The 19,940-nt window shown below is 37.0% G+C and overlaps 2 protein-coding genes and 1 long non-coding RNA gene across 8 annotated transcripts in view; 2 read left to right on the plus strand and 1 right to left on the minus strand.

Annotated features, from left to right (window-relative positions):
* LOC123878471 (putative U5 small nuclear ribonucleoprotein 200 kDa helicase) overlaps window positions 1-1,705 on the plus strand; it is a 45,351-nt gene extending 43,646 nt beyond the window's left edge. For all 3 annotated transcript variants that reach the window (XM_045925643.1, XM_045925645.1, XM_045925644.1), the window contains 2 exons: window positions 67-174; window positions 1,441-1,705. In XM_045925643.1, the coding sequence (XP_045781599.1) occupies window positions 67-174; window positions 1,441-1,680 (348 nt within the window). In that variant the 3' untranslated portion in view covers window positions 1,681-1,705. The remainder of the gene's footprint in view (window positions 1-66; window positions 175-1,440) is intronic.
* A 3,519-nt stretch (window positions 1,706-5,224) lies between these two features.
* Window positions 5,225-18,531, minus strand: LOC123878492 (ferritin light chain). 4 transcript variants are annotated; one of them, XM_045925686.1, is made up of 6 exons: window positions 18,290-18,531; window positions 7,975-8,081; window positions 6,999-7,232; window positions 6,277-6,461; window positions 5,778-5,965; window positions 5,225-5,624 (listed from the first exon to the last, which is right to left on the minus strand). In XM_045925686.1, the coding sequence occupies exons 2-5, from the start codon at window positions 8,075-8,077 to the stop codon at window positions 5,801-5,803; spliced, it is 687 nt and encodes a 228-aa protein (XP_045781642.1). In that variant the 5' UTR covers window positions 8,078-8,081; window positions 18,290-18,531; the 3' UTR covers window positions 5,225-5,624; window positions 5,778-5,800. The 4 variants fall into 4 exon arrangements, with proteins under 4 accessions (XP_045781642.1, XP_045781641.1, XP_045781640.1 ...); XM_045925685.1 differs by having other exon boundaries at window positions 5,225-5,629; window positions 5,776-5,965; XM_045925684.1 differs by having other exon boundaries at window positions 5,225-5,629; window positions 5,771-5,965.
* On the plus strand, window positions 17,103-17,890 carry LOC123878500. The gene is made up of 2 exons (XR_006798834.1): window positions 17,103-17,314; window positions 17,535-17,890. It is a non-coding gene; the product is annotated as an uncharacterized LOC123878500 (long non-coding RNA).
* Window positions 18,532-19,940: the final 1,409 nt, after the last annotated feature.

Below are 19,940 nucleotides of genomic sequence, written 5' to 3' on the forward strand. Positions count from 1 at the left end.
TAATATTCTTTTTTTAAATAGTCACTAGTAACACTGCAGATTAAAAAAAAATTGTTATTTTGCCAGGTGAAAAATGAGCGTCGGCTGCGCGCCGGCAAACCGATCGTGGTGGAAGTGTCCCTGGAGAGAGAGGACGAGATCGTGGGCCCGGTCATCGCGCCCTTCTTCCCACAGGTGAGGATGATCAGGACCTATTAAGGGTCAAGCAAAGTTTTTCGTAATTTGTAAACTAATACGACAACGTAAGCTTATGGCACTTTAATTGCGGCAATGGCAGTATCATCCTCACAGGTTTATATAAAAACTAGCCGATGCCCGCGACTTCGCCCGCGTGGATTTAGGTTTTTCGAAATCCAGTGGGAACTCTTTGATTTTCCGGGATAAAAAGTAGCCTATGTGCTAATCCAGGATATTATCTATCTCCATTCTAAATTTCAGCCAAGTCCGTCCAGTAGTTTTTGCGTAAAGGGGTAACAAACATACACACACACACACACATACAAACTTTCGCCTTTATAATATTAGTGTGATGTTTACTTGAAAGGGTCCAGTTTAAGAAATTAGCTCTAGTATCGACTATAACTCACAAACTAGTCGATACTAGAACTAACTTCTTAAACTGGACCCTTTCCGGACCTGCGCGGGCAGACCCCTCGCTTCCACCTTAATAAATTTACAATACTAACTTAGCCAGCCCGCTGGACCGATGACCTGAAGAAGGTGACGGTGAGCGAGTGGATGAGGAAGGCGGGGGACCGTGTTTGGTGGCGAAAGAAAAGAAAGAAAGAAAAATGTTTATTTTTGAAAGCTGTGCCCATCGATGTATATGGATATATGGCCCTTCGAAGATAAAAAACGCGCTCAAAAAGTCAAGAGAAATTGCAAAAGTCTCTTGACTTTGTCAATGACGATGACGTAAGATTCAAGCGTATTTTTGCGGACGGAATTGTATGGGAAAGGCTAATCCATATAGATCGATGGCTGTGCCACACATTACCAGTTACACTACGGGTTAGTTTATCCCGCCGCCTCTAATACTTGAGCATTAAAGTCTAAAGACCTCAAGCAGAAGAAGCACCGTAATATCTTGTGTCGTGTGTGGCACAACCCGGAAAAAAAGTTCCAACGCATAAGCATAATGCCTTGCCCATACACAAAACACTTTCGCACATATAAAATTAAGTATGGAAGTATTGATATGATAGATTTTCAACATTGTCACAGCCCTGTTTATGTCACTCTGACATCTGTCACAGGGCTCAAGCTATATTTTATCAACTACAGTCCGACAAGGATCTTTTGGCGCGTGGCCAAAATCGGAACTAAAGCCGCCATCTTGAGAATTGCACTTGTTCACATAGTTCGCTATGTCGGCATAATGCTATAACAGCGCCTAAAGAGCCTTGTCGGACTGTATAAAACAATTGGAATGGTTTCCAGAAACGCGAGGAGGGCTGGTGGGTGGTGATAGGCGACCCCAAGACCAACACGCTGCTGTCCATCAAGCGCGTGTCGCTCGGCCGCGCCGCCAAGCTGCGCCTCGACTTCGTGTGCGGCGCGCCCGGTCGCCACACCTACACGCTGTACTTCATGTCCGACGCGTACCTCGGCGCCGACCAGGAGTACAAGTTCAACGTGGACGTGGAGGACGCCGCCTCCGACTCCAGCGATTCCGAGTGATTTGTGTATTAAATAAATAATTTAAAAAAAATGGTGGTTTTTTTTTTCTATTTACTTGGTTTTTAGTAATGTCAGTTGACATTGACAGCTCTCAATGCCATAATGGGAAAGAAATGTGATGCTAATCTGTGTAAAGCCAGAAGAGGAAAAAAAAGAAGTGTGATGGCCACACCTACACGCTGTACTTCATGTCGGACGCGTACCTCGGCGCCGACCAGGAGTACAAGTTCAACGTGGACGTGGAGGACGCCGCCTCCGACTCCAGCGATTCCGAGTGATTTGTGTATTAAATAAATAATTTAAAAAAAATGGTGGTTTTTTTTTTCTATTTACTTGGTTTTTAGTAATGTCAGTTGACATTGACAGCTCTCAATGCCATAATGGGAAAGAAATGTGATGCTAATCTGTGTAAAGCCAGAAGAGGAAAAAAAAGAAGTGTGATGGCCACACCTACACGCTGTACTTCATGTCGGACGCGTACCTCGGCGCCGACCAGGAGTACAAGTTCAACGTGGACGTGGAGGACGCCGCCTCCGACTCCAGCGATTCCGAGTGATTTGTGTATTAAATAAATAATTTAAAAAAAATGGTGGTTTTTTTTTCTATTTACTTGGTTTTAGTAATGTCAGTTGACATTGACAGCTCTCAATGCCATAATGGGAAAGAAATGTGATGCTAATCTGTGTAAAGCCAGAAGAGGAAAAAAAAGAAGTGTGATGGCCACACCTACACGCTGTACTTCATGTCCGACGCGTACCTCGGCGCCGACCAGGAGTACAAGTTCAACGTGGACGTGGAGGACGCCGCCTCCGACTCCAGCGATTCCGAGTGATTTGTGTATTAAATAAATAATTTAAAAAAAATGGTGGTTTTTTTTTTCTATTTACTTGGTTTTTAGTAATGTCAGTTGACATTGACAGCTCTCAATGCCATAATGGGAAAGAAATGTGATGCTAATCTGTGTAAAGCCAGAAGAGGAAAAAAAAGAAGTGTGATGGCCACACCTACACGCTGTACTTCATGTCGGACGCGTACCTCGGCGCCGACCAGGAGTACAAGTTCAACGTGGACGTGGAGGACGCCGCCTCCGACTCCAGCGATTCCGAGTGATTTGTGTATTAAATAAATAATTTAAAAAAAATGGTGGTTTTTTTTTTCTATTTACTTGGTTTTTAGTAATGTCAGTTGACATTGACAGCTCTCAATGCCATAATGGGAAAGAAATGTGATGCTAATCTGTGTAAAGCCAGAAGAGGAAAAAAAAGAAGTGTGATGGCCACACCTACACGCTGTACTTCATGTCGGACGCGTACCTCGGCGCCGACCAGGAGTACAAGTTCAACGTGGACGTGGAGGACGCCGCCTCCGACTCCAGCGATTCCGAGTGATTTGTGTATTAAATAAATAATTTAAAAAAAATGGTGGTTTTTTTTTCTATTTACTTGGTTTTAGTAATGTCAGTTGACATTGACAGCTCTCAATGCCATAATGGGAAAGAAATGTGATGCTAATCTGTGTAAAGCCAGAAGAGGAAAAAAAAGAAGTGTGATGGCCACACCTACACGCTGTACTTCATGTCCGACGCGTACCTCGGCGCCGACCAGGAGTACAAGTTCAACGTGGACGTGGAGGACGCCGCCTCCGACTCCAGCGATTCCGAGTGATTTGTACATGTGTATTAATTAAATAATTTAAAAAAATTGGTTGCTTTTTTTCCTATTTACTTTGTTTTAGTAATGTCACGTTGACATTGACAGCTCTCAATGTAATAATGGGAAAGAATTTTCAAAATCGGTTCAGTAGTTCCAGAGACTAGCCCCTACAAACGTAATTATTTTTATAAATATTTTTATATCAGGGCTATATCATCTTACAGATCAATAATTTTGACCCATGGACTTATTTAAGTCCATCTGACCATTAAAAAGAGTACAATAGTACCTAGTTACTTTAAATAAATGATTTTGGATTAGAGGTAAAAAAAAGTTAGGTACAAACTTTACAATAATGATTTATTAGTATAATAATAAATATTGATATCAAATCAATAAGCGTAAAGCTCTTGCTAGGAGTTACGACAATAGTGTAAAGGGTGGGGTTTAAAAACTTTGAACCACCTAACCTTTCGGAATTCAGTCCGCTTCTTAACCGTTGAGCTATTGAGGTTCTTAGATATTGTTATGCGTAGGTATCTATATATCTATACTAATAATTAAAATTAAAGTGTCGTGTCTGTTTGAACGGGCTAATCTTCGGAATGGCTAAACCTATTTGGACGGGACTTTCACAGACAAATAGAGGATTAACCAAGGAGTAACATAGGCTACTTTTTTAACCGATTTCTGAACCGATTTGTTAATTTTTTTAATCGATAAAGGAACTTTGCAACATCATCCTAACCCTAATAATACCTATTATAAATGTGAAAGTGTGGATGTTTGGATGTTTGTTACTCAATCACGCAAAAACACCTGGACGGATTTGGCTGAAATTTGGAATGGAGATAGATTATACATACTCTGGTTTAACATATAGGCTACTTTTTATCCCGGAAAATCAAAGAGTTCCCGCGGGATTTTGAAAAACGTAAACCCCCGCGGGCGAAGTCGCGGGCATCAGCTAGTTGTTCCATAAAAATTTAGATTCCAACTCCTCAATCCTGATGCTGCAGGGGATCTGACCAATCCACGCGAGCGAAGCTGCGGGCACCGCCTAGTTTATAATAAAGGTCAAAAAGGTTGATCCCTCGCGTTAATCACGTACTGTGCGGGTCAAACGCGTTATCGTTCACGTACGATATAAAGATATGAACTGTCATTGCTCATCTCGTTGAAAATAAGATTAACTATCTCGAAATTATTATTATCTCAATTCTCAAGTTGAAACTTGAACCTTATCGTGAGATGAATTCAAAACCAGCGCGGCAAAATGATGAAACAAAAGAGTTATCAAACGATACCTAAAACTTCATAATATTATTAGTTACTAGATGATGCCCGCGACTTCGCCCGCGTTGATGTAGGTTTATTAAAATTCCCGTGGGAACTCTTTGATTTTCCGGGATAAAAAGTAGCCTATGTGCTAATCCAGGGTATAATCTATCTCCATTCTAAATTTCAGCCCAATCCGTCCAGTAGTTTTTGCGTGAAGGAGTAACAAACATACACACACACACATACAAACTTTCTCCTTTATAATATTAGTGTGATTTACCCGACTGCGGCAAAGCCAAAAGGAAGGGTTATGATTTTAGCAGTCTATGTATGTATGTACCTGCTTTGTATCCAGATTCTGTGTGTTCCACTGTAACGCCTAAACTACTGGGCCGATTTTGTTGAATGAGAAATTAGCTCTAGTATCGACTAATTTGTGAGTTTAGTCGATACTATAGCTAATTTCTTAAACTGGACCCTTTCAAGTAAAGATTTTTATATAAGCCTGTGAGGCAGACCCGTGTCATGCACCTCAATGGCTGAACTTTACTTTAAACTACAAGTACCATAAACGTAAGTATCTAAAGAGTTCAAGGTAAATAAAAAACAGGTAACGGTGGTTAATTTCTATTTATTTCAAAATAACTGAAAAAAAAAACCTAAATAATCAATACAATTTTCTACACTTAAGAAATACAATTTTAGAACTTAATTTAATTTAAATATAACACACAAACAGCCAGTACTTTGTACGCAACGATGTTGCCAGGATATCTAATTTCTACTATATTGGTAGTTTTTAAATTTGAATTACTACCGGAAATCGTGAAATTTGACTTTTTATTTGTTCATAAAATCAAATGTGGTAAGATTGGAAAATAACTTTTAGAATCACAATGTTTTAAGCGACTTTCTGCAGGTATTCTTGGAAACGTTAGAGGTCGATAGACATAACAAAATCAAAAATAGTAGGATTGGAAAATAATTCTTAGAATTACAATAATAAATGACCATTACTGTCCGACAAGGCTCTTTTGGCGCGTGGCCAAAATCGGAACTAAAGCCATCTAGAGATTGTGCACTTGTTGATAGTTCGCTGTGTCGGCATAAAGCGACAACTGCGCCCTCACTCAATTGCCAAAAGAGCCTTGTCGGACTGTACTAATATTTTTGAGAATTTATTGTTTTTAAGCGACTTTCTGGAGGTATTCGTCGAACAAGAAGAGGGCGATGGAGAGGTCCTTGCCCTCGTTGGCTGTGATGAACTGCTTCAAATCTGAAGTGTGGCCCGCGAGGTCTCGGATGGTCTTGGCGTGGTCTTCAATGAATTCCTCCTCTAAGTATTGCGCGATCTGTTGATGAATTGATACATGTATCACAAATATTATAAAGGTGAAAGTTTGTGTGTGTATGTTTGTTACTCCTCCACGCAAAAACTACTTGACGAGTTTTGCTGAAATTTGGAATGGAGATAGATAATATCCTGGATTAGCACATAAGCTACTTTTTATACCGGAAAATCAAACGGTCCCCACGGGATTTCAAATAACCTAAATCCACGCGGACGAAGTCACGGGCATCAGCTAGAGAATATATTTACAATTAAGGATAAGGTGACTGAGTGATTCATCTCAACTCCTCACACAGAGACATGAGTTCTTACCTCAGGGTCGTGCGTCTTGTGATTGTTTCTGGTAGCCTCCTGGTGGATGAAGAAGGCGCGCTCGGCCAGCTCCTTCTGTATGTCCAGGGATCTGGCGAGGGATTCCAATTCTTGCAGCTCGATGGTGTTGTTCTTCTCTTCTACAGTCTCTTGAGGGCTTCGGCTGTGGAAATCCATGGTGCCACCTGTGGAGACAAATGCAGTTGCTTATGTTCTCTTAAACATATACATACTACAAAAAATCTAATGGTTGATTCTTGCACTATTTCCAAGTAAATACATATAAAATTGCACTCTTGTTGCTCGCACTTAATTGTGAATATTGTATTCAGTTTTAAAATTGTAAATAAGAAATGTAAATTTAGAAAACTACTATTTTAAAAATTGGGACTGGACTAGGTAGGTCTCGAGAAAACCCCTCTCAAAGTTTCATTCTAATATTTTGTGTTTGCGAAAAAATATGAACTTGATTTTTATGTTGCACAGAGGCTTAAGATCCAAACAGGAAGGGTTATCGTTTGAAAAATATTCAATCAATGTAAATTAAAAAAAAACGAAAAATCCAACTTTCTGCCTTTCCCGATCTATTCGAGTTAGGTATCATGATGTACACATAGGAGGAAGTATCATGTGTCATGACTCATGACGCACCATTTAGGTATCATGACACAACTCAGGTATCATGACACCAAACTAAGATAACATGACACAACATGTCTTACCTCTCTTGGTTATATGTTTGATGAGCTCAATAGTCTTAGCCCAGGAATCATCAGCTAGTTTCCTGAACAGCTTGCTGAAGCCAGGTCTGTTGGTCTGGTAGTTGTCGTAGTAAGCGGAAGAGAGCAGGAACTCGTATGACCTCCGCAGGTGCAGGTTGGCGTAGGCTTGCATCTCATTGGCGACGTTGCCTTGGCGACCGAAATTGCCGTAGACTGCGTTACAGCTGGGCAGGGCTAGTGGGAAAATCAAATTCAAAGTTTAAAATAAAATTGGCAGGCCAATGAGGACTGCCGACATTAGTGAAAAAACTATGAAAAATGGCACTCAATTAAGTGTTATGTCTACGGTCACCTTATTATAACCTTAATCGTCAGGTGATATAATTCCATTTCAAACTTCTAGCAGGGTTAATTAGAGTGAGGAAACTCTTTGTTTGATCCTGAATTAATATCTGACAAATATTTGGCCTTTAGATACCTAGTTGTTTTATAATCTAATAGCCTATCTAGTAACTGCATTGTTGGTGTAGTGTTTAGCATGTTCAATTGCAGATGACGAGATGCTGGGTTCGATTCCCGGGTCAAAAATAGTTAGGTATTGAGTTTTTCTGTAAAGAAGTTGTCAGTACTAAACCGGAGTTAGGAAGTGGGCGCAGTTGTTCCATGCCTCGGATAGCACATATAGTCGTCAGACTTGCGCCTGATTTCTCTCCGCTCGTGTCATATATCCGTCCCATAGGACTATGAGAGTGAGGGAATAGAGAGTGCACCTGTGTCTTGTGCACAGAGTGCACTGTAATATCTCCCTCGCAGTTTATTCGGTCGCAAGGATATTATTAGCTGACCTAGCCTACATTTAACACCTGCCAGTGTAGATGAAGCCTCGATGTTTAGTTGCAAGTTTCATAACTGTCGCAAACTATGCTTCTGGGTTCCCGCCTGAAACCTCCATCGTTCTACAACAAATGAATCTCACCTAAGCTGTTGCTGGCCCGTCCACACTCCATGGAAACCTCGTTTAAGCACACCTCGGCGGCGGCCACGCCCAGCAGACAGGCGAGAGCGATCACAGCCTTCATCTTTCTACAACAACATCACATTGAATAATTCAGAAACTGGTTCTTATCCAAATAAATAAAGGTTTCTTATGAGATAATAGGTCTATGTCAGAAATTATTTATTTCGAGGGATTATTAAGTAGAGTCAGGAATAGCAGGGCGACTGGAAACTGGGGGGCTTTGTGTGTTGGCGCTGTTCATCTTCTGGGCTGTCGACCTTAAGAGGATAGCGGGAAGTGGGTGGATGAGGAAGGCGGAAGATCGTGTGTGGTGGCGCGCTCTCGGGAAGGCCTATGTCCAGCAGTGGTCGCAAACAGGCTGATGGATTAATTAAGTAGAAGGCTTCCTAAATAAGCAAAATCCACATCCTCTGTTTGTTTTAACTTTAATAACTATTTTAAATTATCAATTAAACTCGAAAACCACGTCGAATGTTGTCACATTTCATAAAAGCTCCCATGACCCATACTAAGCGGCGTTTTGACGCTTGATAAAAAGTTGCTGATTTGACTATAGTGTTGGCATCGGCCAAAAGCTCAAACAACTCCATCAATATTTACAACTCATTTATTACTTTATCATTCTATTTTACAATCTTACTTCTCTTATCATTTATTAATATTAAATTAACATTTCGTCGAACATTTGCACTATAAACAACATATTCTGTTCCCTCTTGTCTTCTTCCCCAATGTCAACCCCGAATCGAACTTCGAATACAATATTATGACATTATAGTTTTTTTTTATATATTTTTATTATTGTCTATGCAATCTATTTCAAAGAGGTTTTACTAATGACATTAATTTTATATTATTGACTAACGTAAGTTATACAGACATACAATTCATACATCATGCGCTACTCATAAGCTCTTAATTCATATTATTAAACATAGAATTATATCACATATTAATAATAAGCATATGACCCTAACAGCTCGGCCGTCCTGTTAAAAGCGAGTCCCTTCGCGATTTAATCTTTTTAAACTAAAAATTACCATAAAAATATAGAATTATATCACATATTAATAAATAAATCTCAATAATAAGCAAATGACCCTAACAGCTCGGCCTTCCTGTTAATCGCGAGTCCCTCCGCGATTTAATCTTTTTAAACTAAAAATTACCATAAAAGTATTCGATCTTTCTAAATTCATTTTAAAAGCAAAAAAAAACGACATAAAATTGTAGTCATTGCCGAAACATGAATACACAGTAATTAAAACAATATTCTTGAGTGTATAATATAAAAAACAATAATCGTTACTTATAAAATAATAATTTCAATAATTAATTTTAGTATTTTCGTATAAGTATTCACATAGTACAGAAATAGCGCGTAGGCTATTAACTGATTATAGGATTGTTATACTAACGCTTTTAATGAGATGGACCTCATTATAACTTCAATGCTATTCATCTAAATGCCCAGAGCATTCCTGCACATTACCCTGATATGTTTTCCTCTTTCTATAGTAAAAATATACACGTGATTTTAGCTACCTTCAACATCTTACTCTCTACCATGATTTCATTTGATTCGCAATGGCCAAATTGGGCGCACTGGCGGAGGTGTAGCTATTTACATAAGATCACACATTCCTTTTACAATTTCAAATTCCTTGCACCATCATCTACTGCTGAACATATTTTCATAGAGATAATCTTTGGGCATGAAAAACTCCTTCTTGGTGTCTACTGTAGTCCAAATCTAGCGGTTGACTATTTTTCGTCATTTGAAGTCCTGGTAGAGCAGTTCACCCCACTTTATAACCACACTATCGTCATGGGAGATTTCAATACCTGCCTGCTCAAAAATGATAACAGAGCATCGCGTCTGAAATCTCTCATAAGTGGCTCTAACTTACTTAGAGGGAGTATATCCTCTTTCAGCGATTTTCGTTTTTCCGAACTGCGTACCTCCTACGTATAATCCCCGATCTATTTCTTGTATCATTTTTGGTCATGTTGAAAAGCATGACCAGTGCAAAGCTTCTGCCTTTTCGTACCACGACTTACTCTTTTTGTTTTACAAATTACAACTTTTTAAAGTTAAACCGAAGATAGTTCCCCAGCGCAATTTTGGTAGAATGGGCTTAATCGATTGCGCGAGGATGCTGCTAAAATTAGTTAAATGTAGTCTCGGAGGTTGATAGCGTTAATGAAATGGTATGTGTATTTAGCCCCTCAAACACATACATCTTTAACCATTCCATTGATTCCAAAGTTTTCCAAGAGCGTGGACAATCAACAGATTACGGTACTGACATTGCTTGATTTTAGTAATGCCTTCCATACTATAGACTTTGATATTCTACTTGCTGTATTAAGTTCTCTTAACATACTCGTATCTCCTGAGGTAATTGGCTGGTTTCGAAGCTACTTGCATGGACGCAGACAACATGTACGAGTTCAAGATTCATTTTCTAGTTGGTCTGTTGTAAGGGCTGGCGTCTCGCAAGGTGCCGTGTTGTCTCCTCTCGTTTTCCATTTTCATTCATTCGATTTGCTCCCACATTACTTCTCTCTATTGCCTGTATGCCGACGATTTACAAATCTATTTACAGTGTAAATTACAGATCTGCCCAACACTATTAATTTGATAAATGTAAATCTTTCACAAATTTTAAAATGGAGCAACTCGTTTGGACTAACAGTGAATCCAAAGAAGACTCAGGTTATCATCATCGGAAGTCCAAAATTAATGTCACGAGTACAACCAACACAGCTGCCGCCTGCCATGTTTGATGGGTTTCATAAACCGTTCCATAGAGCGACAAAGTCAAAAATCTGGGAAAAATTTTAGACACCACAAATGATTGAGCTGAGCAGGAAGATATTTGGTGCAATCGGCTCCCTCCGAAGATTGCATAATGTTCTTCCTCTACCTACTACGGTTGCGTTAGCTCAGTCTCTTCTTCTACCAATCCTCGATTACGCCTTATTACCTGTTATTTTAATCTAACTGAGGATCAACTGAACAAACCTGTGTATAAGCTTAAAAATCTGTATAAAAGGTTCATATTTGGGCTACGAAAGTATGACCCCATTTACGAGTTCCGCCGTAAGCTCAAGTGGCTCCCGATTCGACTACGTAGGAATGCCCATATTCTTCATCCTTTTTACTCTATACTATTCAATCCCTCCACTCCTCTTTATCTTAAAGATCGATTTGAGTACTTATGTTATATAAACTCCTTTTCTCTTCGTTTTCAAAATAATCTACGGTTGAAAATACCTACATACTCCTCTTCCTATTATGCTAAATCTTTTACTGTTACCGTTATACTGCTATGGATATCAAATAGTCTGAATCACTGTCTATATTCAAAACGAAACTGAAACTATTCTATTTATCCTCAATCTGATGAGTTTATTTGTTTATTTCTACTTTTTATTCCTCGTATCTGTCGTCTATTCCTATTCTTATTCACTTTCATTATGTACTTATCAATCGCTTTATCGTTAACATTAACTGCAGATACTTGTTTAATGTAGAAGAGAGTGATTTCATTGTTGATTTCATTCCTGTAACAATTTGACACCAACCCACTCCAATATAGAATTAGTACAACTGTGTAGTCAAAAGCTTATTCCAACCTATTTTCCTCAAATTGTCGATTTTCAGTTCTAAACCACTTTAAAACTGATTCAGTCTTAGAAAATGGCAATACAGTATTACAGTGCATCATTTATGTAGTTATTCGCTTATCTATCAGTTATTTTGCGTTTATTGTTAGAAATATTATCATTTTTTTCTTAATATGAGTGCCAATAAGCTACTCAATTGAACTATGATCTAGCCTGATATTATGACTATGTAGTTTACTTTTAATCTAAGCTTATAAATTATCTTAAATACTACATCTTAGTCGTTCTTGAATAGACATACACTTTGTTCACATGTTCTTTTATCACAAAATATTAATTTCACTATGATAATATTGTTTCAAAGATTCACTGTAACAGACTCATTTACGATTTCCTTATGAAGCTTAGCATCGTCTTCGTGACTAGGAATGGATTCTGCAAGTTTCTTTCCAACCCTTTTTTTTTTCAAGCACTTTTCCCTCATTACCTCTTTGCTTATTTTATGAACATGCTGTCCTTGGTCTCCTTTTATATCAATCTTCAAGTTGCAGTTTAGCTTTCATGTTGAACTCGCACATCTCAACGTAATGTCCATAGAATTTCCAAAGTCATTGACGCCCTTATCCTCGTGCACCAGGTTTTAACTTCGATCTATCCTTAGGTCTTGACCTCGACTTTTCAACCCTTAGTTCTTGAATTCAACCATCATCATTCTTCCTTCGGCCTTAGCCTCGGCCTTCATAAATCCTCCCTTCGGCATGAGCTCAGCCTTCACAAATCCTTCCTTCGGCCTATCCTCGGCCTTCATAAATCTTTCCATCAGCCTATCCTCGACCTTCATAAATCCTTCCTTCGGCCTATCCTCGGCCTTCATAAATCCTTCCTGCGGCCTATCCTCGGCCTTCATAAATCCTCCCTTCGGCATGAGCTCAGCCTTCATAAATCCTTCTTTCGGCCTATCCTCGGCCTTCATAAATCCTTCCTTCGGCCTATCCTCGGCTTTCATAAATCCTTCCTTCGGCCTATCCTCGGCCTTCATAAATCCTTCCCTTGGCCTATCCTCGGCCTTCATCCAACCTTTGGTCTTGACCTCGACCAATAGTATTCCTAGACCTTGATCTCGACCATCATCCAACCATTGGCCTTGACCTCGACCAATAGCTATTCCTAGGCCTTGACCTCGACCATCATCCAACCATTGGCCTTGACCTCGACCAATAGCAATTCCTAGGCCTTGACCTCGACCATCATCCAACCATTGACCTTGACCTCGACCAATAGCAATTCCTGGGCCTTGACCTCGACCATCATCCAACCATTGGTCTTGACCTCGACCAATAGCAATTCCTAGGCCTTGACCTCGACCTTTATCCAACCTTTGGTCTTGTCCTCGACCATCCTCAATCCCTAGATCTTGTCCTTGACCTTTCTCCATCCTTAACCCTTGTCCTTGGGTATAATTTTCATCCATGTCACTTAAACTCAGAAAAATACTAGCTTAGAAAAATATTCACTAACTATATTTTAATTCAATTAGTTTAGCTATAGTCATTCCAATTAGGTAGATTATCATCATCATCATCATTATCATCATCATGATCATAATATTCGTCATCATCATCATCTTCTTCATCGTCATCATCATGATCATCATATTCGTCATTATCACCACCATCATCATCATCGTCATATTCATCATCATCATAATCATCGTCATATTCGTAATTATATCACTAACAATATTTTAATTCAATTAGCTTAGCTATAGTCATTCCAATTAGATAGATTATCATCATCATCATCATTATCATCATCATGATCATAATATTCGTCATCATCATCATCGTCTTCATCGTCATCACCATGATCATCTTATTCGTCATCATCACCACCATCATCATCATCGTCATATTCATCATCATCATAATCATCGTCATATTCGTTAATATCATCATTAGAATCATCATCATCATCATGATCATCATACTCGTCATCATTACTATCATCATCATCATCATCATCATGGTCGTCATACTCTTCATCATCATCATCATCATCATCATAATACTCGTCATCATAATACTCGTCATCATTATTATTATCATGATCATCATCATACTCGTCATCGTTATCATCATCATTATCACCATGATCGTCGTATTCATCATCATCATACTCGTCATCATTATCATCATCATCATCGTCTTACTTAACATCATTATCATCATCATCATGATCGTCATACTCATCATCATCATCATCATCATCATACTCATAATCATTATCATCATCATCATCATGATCGTCGTATTCATCATCATCATCATCATACTCGTCATCACCATCATCGTCGTATTCATCGTCATCATTATCATCATCGTCGTATTCATCGTCATCATTATCATCATCATTATCGTCGTACTCATCATCATCATCATCATCATCATCATCATGATCGTCGTACTCATCATCATCATACTCGTCATCATTATCATCATCATTATCGTCGTATTCATCATCATACTCGTCATCATTATCATCATCATCATCATCGGCGTACTCATCATCATCATCATGATCGTCATACTCATCATCATGATCATCATCATCATCATCGTCGTCATCATCATCATCAATATCGTCGTACTCATCATCATCATCATCATCATGATCGTCATACTTATCATCAACATCACCATCATCATTATCGTACTCATCATCGTCATCATCATAAACCCATCGTTGGTCCACTACTAAGCACAGGTCTCCTTTCAGAGCCAGGATTTAGGCTATAGTCCACCACACTGGGCAAGACCACCCATATTGGTAGATTGGGTAGGCACCACATAGTGTATCTATCAGAGATCAGCTAGTAGAAAGTATATGTATCTACTTATCGTATTAAACATATAACCTATGTTAGTTCTGCATAAAATAGCTTTTCAATGGTGGAAGAATTATTAAAGTCGGTTCATTTAGTCAGATTTTATCAATTAATACGAACAAGCACATCTTTCCTCTCAATAATATTAATATAATAAGTAAAGATTAACAAAATTAATATTTTCCTTCCATGCGTAATACGCAACATTCGTATTAAATATTATGTAGGTAATAATATCATTGCTATTTCATTTACTTCGACCTTAAAATTATTTCACTAAAATCAGAATCAACATAAATAACCCTTAACACATATCTATGCCCTTAACCCTTTTTCTATCAATTTGTATACCACCGAACTGAATCGAAATTATACCGTGCTTATTAAATCATACAGAGTATTTATTCATCCAAGATCATACATTGTAAATTACATTGTACTACATTGTAAAAATAATTTTAGTCATTTCCAGTGATCGATGTTCTTTTGTTTTTTTTCCCCAGTCTTTTTGTGCGCAGTTTAATCACCCACTGTTTTTTAAACATTTTGTTCTTTACGCTCATTCATATTTTTACGTCCTAACTTTATAATTCCTCTAATTCTTGTCAAAGCAAAAAAAAAAATGTTTTATACTCACAAATTGTAGGCACTTTGTAGGCGTGAAAGGAAATTTTTTATATCCTTGTAAGATCCCCTTCTGAACTGTTGGCATCGGCCAAAAGCTCAAACAACTCCATCAATATTTACAACTCATTTATTACTTTATCATTCTATTTTACAATCTTACTTCTCTTATCATTTATTAATATTAAATTAACATTTCGTCGAACATTTGCACTATAAACAACATATTCCCCTCTTGTCCCCTCTTGTCTTCTTCCCCAATGTCAACCCCGAATCGAACTTCGAATACAATATTATGACATTATAGTTTTTTTTTATATATTTTTATTATTGTCTATGCAATCTATTTCAAAGAGGTTTTACTAATGACATTAATTTTATATTATTGACTAACGTAAGTTATACAGACATACAATTCATACATCATGCGCTACTCATAAGCTCTTAATTCATATTATTAAACATAGAATTATATCACATATTAATAATAAGCATATGACCCTAACAATAGTTAAATTTTTTAATTAAAAAAAAACATATTGACTTTACCTGTGTTGCCAACTTCTTCCGAAAAATGTACTCAGTATGAAGAAGATAGAATAAAAAATTCCACACTGCATAAATTATTAATTTGTTCAGTTATAATTATTTGATAATAGATTTAAGTTTTATAGTAACATTTTCGATAATTCAAATAGAAACCTACCAAATGTTCTATAAAATATCAAGTACTTAGGTATAGATTGATTAAGTGACTACTAAAGTATTTAAATACTTAAGGGCGAACCAATAATTGCCGTATTAGTTTACAAATTGCGAAAAACCAAATTAAATTTGCATTTCGCGGGCAAGCCTGTCTCATGCCCCTTAATGATATGAAAATCTTGACTAATAAAAAGTTAACCACATTTTATGATACCAAATCAGTAGGTACAATGATACTGGTACATAGTAAAATCTGATTTGTTAAGGATTACATGTTGTATAGATAACATGTACATAATGATCAAATCAGTAATTAATTAATAACTGATAACCCTAAGATACAGTAGTATAGTTAAATATATGTTTTAAGAGTGCCCTCCATGGTTGCTCTAAGTGTGAGAGCATGCTATATCAACATTTTCATCAACAAGGTACTCAAGAATGAAGATAGATAGATAGATAGAAAACTTTATTGCACACAAAACATGAAATAATCAAGACAAACCAAAGAAACTAAAAACAATTGTATGCAAAGGTGGCCTTATTGCTCAGAGCAATCTCCACCAGGCAAACTTTGGTGAAAGGAGAAACTAGGTGTGTTGGTAGTGTTGGGTGGATCCACTTGACGATACAAAAGTACTTGTAAAAGTTGAATTGAAAAAAAATATTTTGAATTTTGAATTTCAAAAGCAAGATGCATTATGTGAACAATGGGAATCAATATTTGGTTTATATCATTTTTTCCAAATTAATATATTTTTTTAATGGTTAAAAAATTTAATATTAAAAATTATACTTAAATAAAGTTTACCTTAACACCATTAGTTTTGCAATTTGGTTTATTTATGTACAAAGTTATTTAAAAATGTGGCTTAAATAGAGTTGTTCCAAGAGTCATAACTTTCAAGACAGATTAATAATAATTCTAGGTATTGTATTTATTGTTTTAGGGCATAGATAATGGAGATAAACTCGATGTCTGACTTAGTTTTAGATCTAGAACAAATATAACAATAAGCGTAATATATTTGTATGGAGAAACATGTAAGAAGTGTAACCTTAACTGTGAGGACTTTTGTCTGTGTTGGTGTTAGCTGGTGCGTGTGCTCTGCCTTTTTGGAGTGTTTTTTTTTTTCTAAACTGACTGAAAAGCGCTCTTAGGAGGTGCCGTGCGTATGTCGGCGAGCGCCGGCACAGACGGGGTCCATACTTGTATAGTTTAACTAACTTGTTACAAATAACTACAAACTTGACATTGGCTAATCTTTGTAAAGCCAGACGAGAGAAAAAAAAATCTTAACTGTTTTATAATCACTTAGGAACAAGTTTGGAACTACCATTTTCATTACTATGCTATTATGTGAGTGTATGTTGTATTTGTGAGTTGAGGGGCTTGTGACCTAGTTGTGATAGTGTATATCAATCGATAGCGATTGTTAAGCAACGTTTACAGTTAGGTGTTATTAAATACATTGTAGAAATGTTTCACCTTACATAATCAGGCATGCAAAATTTGTACAAGGTCATTCATATTTAAGTTACAGAGTCATTCATATTAAAGATTCATTTATTTAAACTACTATTCTTTGAATGTCAAAAATTCATCTACTGTGTAGAAGCACCTTTCTATTAGCCACCGTTTAAGCCTTAATTGAAATAAGTTTAATGGAAGTTGGCCCAAATCGGTAACTGGATGGGCGTCCAACTTCGAAAAATGTAGTTGCCACTAAGTACAAACTAATTAACATAATTCAAAAAAAATCAAAATTCAAAATATTTTTATTCAATTAGACCTACCTAAACAAGACATTGATAAAAAATTGAAACTATAAAATTGAGTAGGTACGTAGTTTAACAGAGAAACTATAAAAATAAACAGCTGAATTGATAAAAGATTGATAACCTTCTTCAGCCAAATAGTTGACAGATTTGACAGTCATTGACGAGATTTGAATATCGAACAAAACATTTTTAAGGTCAATGGTTAATTAATCGTCAAAGGACATGTGGCATTCGCCTACTAATTAACAGGGCTCTCTCCGTCACTCGTTTCCACTCGTTTCATACAATCGTAGTTCCAATTTCATTTGAATATTAAGCAACCAAAGTCCATGAAATTTTGCAAACATATTCTAGAAACTAATATCTGTGTCTGTGGTGTTTTAGATTTTTCTAAAAATAATTAGTTTTAAAATTACAGGGGCTCCAAGATTTGTATGAAAATTTTTAAGACCGCGTAACTTTGAAACCGAATATTTTAACAGAAATCTGGAAAACCACAGACATAGATATTAGTTTCTAGAATATGTCTGCAAAATTTCATGGACTTGGGTTGCTTAATATTCAAATGAAATTGGAACTACGATTGTATGAAACGAGTGGAAACGAGTGACGGAGAGAGCCCTCTTAAAACAAAAAAAAACTTACCTTTATTTAATTGCGACGTTCGAAAAGATTCAATAAAATACTAAGAATAATTGCGCGACGAAGAGTCCCGTCAAAAGTCAAGCCTTTACACACACTGGCGCAGAAGGCGACTTTCAATACAAAGAACTCGATTTGATAAACTCTCCGAAGAGACAAAACAATGTATATTAATGCTTTATCACTGTTTTTCCGCGTAGTTTACCGACTGACAGCGACCAAATACAAAGGTACTTTAATTTTATCTCCCCGTCAGTGTTGCCAGTGGCAGATAGTCAATTGTAACATGAGACAGCTTAAAATGTAACATTTTCACGAGAAAAGTAACATTTTCTTATTTTATGTGGAAAATGAGAATAATAAGGTACACAGGTTAATATGGCACTTTATTATACAAAAATTTAAACAGCTTTCTGTCCCATTAGTTAAGCTTAAGGTGGAAGCGACGGGCGTGCCCCGATTTTTTGCGAAATTCAAATTTATTTTGGTTTTTCGCAATTTGTAAACTAATACGACAACATAGGTTTGTGGTATTTTAATTGCGACAATCGCAGTATTATCCTCACAGGTTTATATAAAAATCTTTACTCGAAAGGGTCCAGTTTAAGAAATTAGCTCTAGTATCGATTATTCTCACAAATTAGTCGATACTAGAGCTTATTTCTTAAACTGGACCTTTTCAAGTAAATATTTGATATAAAACTGTGAGGATGATACTGCCATTGGCGCAATTAAAGTGCCACAAACCTATGTTGTCGTATTAGTTTACAAATTGCGAAAAACCAAAATAAATTTGAATTTCGCGGGCAGACCCGAACGAATAACTTTATCCAACCAACAAAGTTGAGTTACAGAAAAAATACAAACAAAACACTTTTCTAATCACAGAGTAATTACAAAACAAAGTGAACATAGACCAATAACTTAAAGAAAGTGAAATAAACCTAAAATGGGTCAATTACGACAAACGAAAACTTTTTTGGATGCGTTCCGTTTCACAATTATTTTTGGTTTGCTGGGAAAAATTTGAATATTTTGATAAAGTGCTAAAAGTAACGTAAAGTAACATTTTGAGTCGTGTAACATGGAAGAAACATGAGGGGGTCAAAAGTAACGTAAAATGTTACAAAAGTAACATTCTGGCAACGCTGCTCCCCGTGAACTTCGCCACTTGGCCAGTGTGACCAGTTTTCTAAACTTATTTCCCGAAAAGTGCTTAGAAACAAAGCAATTTACCATTGAATAAATATTTCCGCACTGTGTAGTCTTTCCACATAAGATATTGTTATGTTAATCCAATTTGGAACCCGGATATTATTTCCAATTACCACTGTTCCTTTGTATGTAAATACCATTAATGTGCGGAAACTTTGATAGCTGGTATTAAAATACACCCGCCTCCCTTCACCTCAGCCCCTTTTTGGGTTTCAAGAGTGACGTATTTTCTCACCTACTCGCACAATCTGATGTGCTGAGGTTTTGTGTTGCAAGGGATTTCGTCACAATATATCTCGGTTCCAAATGGTTTTTTACCCTCTTTTTATTATTGGAACCCATCTTTTTATATGAAGAATGTAAAAATTGAGCAAAAAGCCTCTCAGGATTGGATTAAAACCCGTTTGAGAGCAAAGAAATATTCCATAGAACGCTTGGA

This window comes from Maniola jurtina, chromosome 26, assembly GCF_905333055.1.
Source record: "Maniola jurtina chromosome 26, ilManJurt1.1, whole genome shotgun sequence".
NCBI lineage: Eukaryota > Metazoa > Arthropoda > Insecta > Lepidoptera > Nymphalidae > Maniola > Maniola jurtina.